The sequence below is a fragment of the Macrobrachium nipponense genome, chromosome 3 (assembly GCF_015104395.2).
Source record: "Macrobrachium nipponense isolate FS-2020 chromosome 3, ASM1510439v2, whole genome shotgun sequence".
Taxonomy (NCBI): domain Eukaryota; kingdom Metazoa; phylum Arthropoda; class Malacostraca; order Decapoda; family Palaemonidae; genus Macrobrachium; species Macrobrachium nipponense.
Genome location: NC_087202.1, coordinates 6,161,937 through 6,169,419, shown reverse-complemented (window position 1 = coordinate 6,169,419; position 7,483 = coordinate 6,161,937). Strand labels below are relative to the sequence as shown.

Genomic DNA, 7,483 nt, shown 5'->3' with positions numbered 1-7,483 from the left:
TGCCGTGGCAGTTTCAAAAACTAGACATTGAGAAAGCAAACGTATACGTTGACATTCATCATGTTTCAGCTTATGCATATTACTTGCGGTATTAGCATTCATCTACGGAGACTTATGCGCTTCAATCAACGACTTGTTAAATTTCATTTGTTGTCAAGGAGTCGACAGTGGTTTCCGAGTACCTAGTGCTCTTGTTGCTTGCTGCTGTGATTCTCTTGAACCTGAAATTTTGGACCAGCGGAACAGCTTGACGGCGCCATCCTCTGCCTTTGCCAAACCTGGTTTGGTCTTGTTGGCAGCCCTGGCGCTTGCTGTTTGCTGGAAATCTGGAATGTTTGGACCGAAAGGTCATGAATTGGATGAATGTCTGGAAAGCGAAATAATGAATGTGAGCGATAGTGAGGATGACATGGAAACTGATTTGAGTAATAGTGAGGATGACATGGAAATTGATTTGAGCGATAGGTGGAGGATGGCAAATGGAAAATGGATATGAGCGATAGTGATGATTTGTAATTTGAAAATAACGCGATAGTGAGGAGGGATAATGATACTATGAGCGAAAGTGTGAATGACTTGAAACTGATGTAAGTGAAGTATCTAGACTGGGATAACAGCCTAGATATAGAAGACCTGGAAAGATACTAAGGAGGAACAAAAGAAAGATATGCTCGAAGTATCTTAGACTGAAAGATAGTCTAGATATGGAAGACCTGGAAAAACCTAGCCTGGAAGAGAGTCCTCCCAAAATGGAGAACCAGATATCCCTGAGGAGGAGGAGAACTGGAAGAAATCCATTTGCCAAGACTACCATCAAGAAGAACCAGATGTAGAAAAGACAGAACTTAGCAGAAGCTCTGGAAAGGAGTCAAGTTTACGGAAATAAAATGGAACATCTCTGGAAGGAAGCGCAGGAGGAGATTGTGCGGCTTCAGAACCAACTTGTGGACAAAGACAAGTTGCTGGAAACGAGCGCACAGGAGGGCGCAGGACTGAAGAGAGAAATCGAGAACGTCTACCTTGAAAAGGAACATGTTCTGACTGAAAAACGGCGCCTAGAAGGAGATTTGGAACTGGCTCTAGATCGAGGAGAGAGGATAGAGAACATGAATAAAGAACTGAAGGAAAAAACAGAGTCTCTAGAGAGCCAGTTAGAGGCAAATGACGTCTTGCTAAAGAAAAGGGATGAAAAGGAGAGAGAAAAGCAAAATTTCTTCCAACAGCTTTGGTCGCAAAGGAAGGAGAACTGGAGAGTGCCATAAGAGAAAAAAAACTGAGTTGAGCCTCAAACTGAAACAAATAGAAACTTCCAATCAAAAGCTTGTTTCAGAGAAAGAATACTTCGAGCAGCTGATAGAAGGCTACAAGGATGCCGTAGCCCAGAAGAAGAAGGAAGTTGACTACATACAAGAAGTACTCGGACATAAAGCGATAGAGGCTGAGAAGGACCGAGAAACACTTGAGGTCATTAAATCAGAAAACGCGAGACTCAGGGAGCTGGCAACTGACCTTCAAGACAGAAATTGTGAATTTGAGAAGAACCTAGTAGACGAAACCCAGAAAAACTTGATATTGACGGACAAAGTTCAGTCGCTAGAATTGCTTTTGGACCAAAAAGAATCTCGGCTGGTCTCAGCAACAGAAATTCTGACTGCAGAAAGAGCAAACACTGAGATTTTGGCCGCAGAACTCAAAAAGATGAAGAACTGGGTCTCAGAACTAGGAGTAGAAAATGCAAAGTATAAAGAACAGTTAGAGGAAAAAGAAGCTGAAGTGACTAAAGTGAAGAAAGAGTTAGACAATGGAAAGATAACCACCCAAACTCTGGCTGGAGAAGCCCAGGTAATGAAGAACTGGGTTGCAGAGTTAGGAGGAGAGAACACCAAGCTTCAGGAAAAGGTAGACGAAAACCAACTGCAAAATAAATTCATTAAGAAATCTTTAAGGAGGGAGAAACAGAGGAACAGAACTCTACAGGATGCTCTCCATCATGAGAAGGAGATGGAAAACTTGTTGAAGGAAGAAAAGAAGAGGGGAAATGAGATGGAAACTTCCCTCAGAACATTAGAAGTAGAATTCCATAATAGGGACCTCCAAAGAGAAAACTTACTAAACACAGAAAGAAAACTGAGATGTGAAATAGCAGAGAAACTAGGCGTCGCTCTCAATCACAGGAAGGAACTGGAAAGCTTGCTGGAAGAGGCAGAAGAGAAGGCGAGAAAACTTGCAAAAGATTTCGAGGAAGAGGTCCAGAAAAGGGAGGCACAAAATCTAGATTTCTTGGGACAAAGAACACAAACTCAAAGGAAAAATGCTAACGTTGGAAAGCAGATTGAAAAATGCTGAAAATCTTCTGATGAAAGAGGAGAGGGAAAATTTACACTTGCAGCAAAGGTTACAGGAAAAGGACAAAGAAGTAGAGACGCTGAGGAAAGATGAGGAGGACCATCAAGAACAAATGAAGGAGATGGAGGACAAACTGCAAAAATCTCTCCAAGGAGAGAAACAGTCTGATCGGAAGCAGTCGAAAAACAGTCGAGGGAATGCCACCTTTTATTTGCGAGGAAAGAGAGAGAGAAGAGTGAAATTAGACTGTATTATCAGGAGAGATGGATCAGAAGGACAGCGAAATGAAGAAGCTGCAGGAAGAATGTGATAAAATTGAAAGAAAATAGTAGGATACAGGATAAGAAAATATGATCAGGGAACAGCAACGTCTCATGGAGCGTCAAAGAAGACAGGAAGAGGCTCTGAGGGATCAAGATAAATACATGTTAATGACGCTTCTCCATGGCACAGCTCAGAGGAACTTCCATCTGCAACACATTGCACTGCAGCATGGAATTGAACAGGAGCAGCAAGATGGAGGGCAAGAAGAAGACCTGTGGATGAAGAAGGGAGAAACAATACAGGAAATACTGCGATGCCCAGAGTGACAGGAGCAACTACGGGAAGCAGTGGGAGGTCCTTACTCAGACGTTGACGGACCTCATTCATGAAGAAGAAAGAATCCCGCAAACAACGAACGGGGATTCTAACGAGAACTGTGAAATTTTCGATGAAAACTCAGATGACAAAATGTGTCATCAAAGCAACAACAAGATAGAGCCCCAAAGAGCCGATACTCATGAGGAAAATGTGGGTTGAGTAAGCCAGAAATGACACCCACCATAAAAGGCCAACAGAAGTGAGTCACAGACTGACTCGATGACTATGGGGCTGAGCGCACATCTTCAGCAGTGTGAGAGGGACCCATGATTCCCCCACACCTTCAAAAGGGGGCCCCCCACCCCCGAAGGTGTTCATAGTGGTTCCTCTTATGTTGCTTTGGGTGTGGGTTCAGCCCCACAGTCATCAAGCCATTCTGTGGCCCATTTGTGTTTGCCTTTTTGTCTCAGTCAGGACGAGCAAGAACAAAGGAAGGCGATGGAGAGCAACCTGCAAAATCTCTCCTGGGAGAAAGTCAAAGAAAAGGAGAGTGGAGAACAAATCAATAAGGCTGAGGCAACTGGATCCATGGAACTGGAGATAGATGTCTCGAGGACCAAGTCAGAGACGCCAGTTCAGAAGAGAGGCAAAAAGTGGCTAATCTTGATGCCTGCGCAACATCTACAGCAGGAAGGGTGGGTGACCCGTGACATCCACCCCACCTCCAAAAAGGCCTACAGGAGTGAGTCACAGACTGACCTGACGACCATGGGGCAGAGTGCACATCTTCAGCAGCCTGAGAGGGATCCCATAATTCCCCCTGCACCTTCGAAATCTCCCCTCCCCCAGGGGGGTTCCCCCCCCCCGCAAGGTGCTCATAGCGGTTCCTCTTATGCAGCTTTGGGTGCGCATTCAGCCCCACAGTCATCAGGCCATTCTGAGACCAATTTGTGTTTGGCCTTTTGTCTCAGTCAGGACGAGCTCAGTTACTGAGTCTGACTGAATGACTCGATTCATTTTCCTGCTGTGGAAAAGGCAACATTTTAACCTAGCCACTGAGTTGGGCTGGCTTACCTGCCAGCCCAATTCAGTGCCGGTCCCAAGCCCGGATAAATAGGGAGGGTTGGAATCATCCATAAAATATCTGCCAAAATCATAGAGAGAGAGAGAGAGAACCTGAAGCAGAAAAATCTACCTTTAAAACCATGAGATACACTTTCTTTAAACTTTAAATGCTACACTTAATAGTTATTGTGGGATTTGGCCTAAAGTTTAAAGTGCCATGCACCCAGCATTTACTTTCTGTTTTCAAAACTGTATTTGATATGCTTACAAGAATAAATTCCAAAGAATAGGAGTCGAATGCCAGGTGCGAAGGGGAACCGTAAACTCTAGGCTAATAATGTAGGTAAATCTAATTGTAGCATTTAACAGAGTTTTATTTTATAAAACGTATCACCACGATTTTAAAGGGAGATTTCTACAGGTTAATTAATAATTTAAAGTTCTCTCTCTCTGACAGAGAAGAGAGAGAGAGAGAGAGATGAGAGAGAGAGAGAGAGAGAGAGAGAGAGCCGAGAGAGAGAGAGAGAACTTAATTTAATTAACCAGTAGAAAATCTCTCTTTAAAATCGTTTGTGATACATTTTATATAAAGTCAGTTAAATGCTACAGTTAGATTTACCTGCATTATTAGGCCATGGAGTCTACAGAGCCTGCACCTGGCATTCACCTCCTATTCTTTGGAATTTATTCTTAAGAACATATCAAATAACATTTTAAAGAACAGATTTCTCCTCTGCCTATCCGCTGGGAGCTGGTTCGAAATTATTATCAACTAAAAATTCCACTTCGGTTAACATATATGAAAATATATTAATTCCGAGGTAGTGCGAATTTGATATTAAAGGACATATGTAGGTGAATGCATGTATATGAATGAAGGTGATGTGATAAAAATTCCCACACACACACACACACACACACACACATATATATATATATATATCTATATATATATATATATATATATATATATATATATATATATATATATATATATATGTGTGTGTGTGTGTGTGTGTGTGTGTATGTTGTGTGAGTGTGTGTGTGTGTGTGTGAATTTTTATCACTCACCTTGATTCATATAGTACATGCATTACCCTACATATGTCCTTTAATATCAAATTGGCTCTACCTCAGAATTAATATATTTTCATATATGTCGACAGAAGGGGAATTTTTTAGCTGATAATTTGGTCCTCTCGTGGGTTCGAACCAGCTCCCAGAAATCAGGGTATATGTTAACTTTGGTTAACATATATGCAAATATAATAATTCCAAGGTAGAGCATATTGGATAATAAAGGACATTTGTAGCTTAATGTGCCTATATATATACATATATATATATATATATATATATATATATATATTATATATATATATATATATATATATAATATATATATATAACACAGATCAGACGTACAGGGCGTTTATTCACACGATATGGAAGATTAAGTGTAGGAACACGATGAGATTCACATTATGTTTTAATCAATCGTGTTCTTGCCCTTAATCTTCTTTATCATATATATAATATATATATATATATATATATATATATATATATATATATATATAGGCATATTAATAGAAACGATATTTGGCTTACCATTTCTGACGAAAGTATTAAGATGCAAAAGAAAAAATAGATTAAGTCCTTATTTGTTGTCCAGAGCAAGAAAACGGAAATTGGAACACAAATGCAACACGTTTCGTCCACTTTGGGACACATTCCCATTTTTTCACTTGTTCAATCTTTCCCTCTTTATCTTAGCTTCTTTTTTTCTGTTTTCCTCTTGGCATAATCATTCATGAAAGCGAAGGAGAATGAAGGGGACAAAGAAAAACTGTTGATGGGAAAGGAGAACTTTGTTTGTCTTTAAAGGAAAAAAGCTTTTTTTTATAAGTGACATTTCAAGCGAGGATACAGTTCGACTTGTTTTTTAAGATTTTCATTGCATTTTTATTAATTTATTAATAGTTGATCTCTTCTTCCTGTATTTCCCCCTACCTCCGTTTACTATACTTATTAATGAACACCTAAATATTATTTGGAATATTATATCTACTGAATATAATAATAATAATTAATAATAATAATAATAATAATAATAATAATAATAATAATAATAATAATAATACTTAGGAGCAGACCCTCTCTTAAGTATACTTTATTGAAAGTAATGGCTACTCAGCAGCGTTACACTTGTAGAGATTCTTCTCTATTTCCGAATAGCGGCTTTTTCGTGCTACTAAAAAAGGCTAGTAGAGCGCCTATAGAGGTCATGATCAAATACAGTCAAAATTGGTGTATATATTTGAATTTTACAGATAAACTATGATAACATAGTTATCAAAGTCATTAACGATTCTCTCTCTCTCTCTCTCTCTCTCTCTCTCTCTCTCTCTCTGTCTGTCTTTCTTGAAGCAAGCGAGCTTCGTCTGGAGCTGCCAGACATCCTCGGGCTGGAAGCTGACCTTACCTTACCTTACAGACCTTACATCTTGTTCGGGTTGCCCCAGGTCCCTCATTGTGAGGCACCTCTAATGTCTACCAGAGAGTTGCTAGTACATCTTCCGGTATATTTTGCATCTTCCAATCTTGGATGGTCTGGGATGCAGTTTAGATATTTGTCGAGCTTATTTTTAAACACATCTACGCTCACATCCTGATATATTCCTCAGATGAGCTGGCAACGCATTGAATAGACGCTGCATTATCGATCTGGTGCGCAGTGGATTAATGTCCTGTGTGCTTTCCTTATTTTTCCTGGTATAGTTTTGGGCATTATTAATCTACCTCTGCTTGCTCTTTCTTTATATTTTTAGTTCCATGATATTTTCCTGCTATCCTTCTATCTGTTTCCATGCCTGAATTATCATGTAGCGTTTTCTTCTCCTTTCTAGACTATATAATTTTAAGGATTGTGTCTTTCCCAGTAGTCAAGGTCTTTAACTTCTTCTATTCTAGCTGTAAAGGACCTTTGTACACTCTCTATTTTGTGGCAATATCCTTTTGATAGTGTGGGTACCATAGTAACATATCATTGCAATATTCAAGTGGACTACAAACATATGTTTTATAAAGCATAATCATGAGTTTCAGCTTTTCTTGTTTTGAAGTGCCGTAACAACATTCCCATTTTTGCTTTACATTTTGCCAACAGAATTGCTATTTGATCATTGCATAACATGTTCCTATTATCATCACACCAAGGTCTTTAACTGCTTCCTTATTTGTGATTGTCTCATTATTAGGTCCCCTATATGCATATAGCTTTCTTTCTCTGTCTCCATAATTTATTGATTCAAATTTATCAGAGTTAAATACCATCCTATTTACCTCTGCCCAATCATATACTTGTTAAGGTCTCTTTGTAGAGCGTTCCTATCTTCATCACAAGTAATTTCTCTACTTATTCTGTGTCATCTGCGAAACTACTCACTACCGATCCTTAACAACACTGTCTATGTCTTCAATCATAATA

At 39.4% G+C, this 7,483-nt stretch overlaps 1 protein-coding gene across 1 annotated transcript; it reads left to right on the top strand.

The window, feature by feature from the left end:
- The first annotated feature begins 887 nt into the window (after positions 1-887).
- On the top strand, positions 888-2,346 carry LOC135222129 (myosin-3-like). Its single transcript, XM_064260297.1, has 2 exons — positions 888-1,157; positions 1,321-2,346. Exons 1-2 carry the CDS (start codon positions 888-890, stop codon positions 2,344-2,346), a joined length of 1,296 nt encoding a protein of 431 aa, XP_064116367.1.
- Positions 2,347-7,483: the final 5,137 nt, after the last annotated feature.

Coding starts and splice junctions, on each gene's coding strand:
- LOC135222129 (XM_064260297.1), top strand. CDS start 888: ATGGAACATCTCTGGAAGGAAGCGCAGGAGGAGATTGTGCGGCTTCAG. Junction 1,158..1,320: donor CTCTAGAGAGCCAGTTAGAG/GCAAATGACGTC, acceptor TCCAATCAAAAG/CTTGTTTCAGAGAAAGAATA.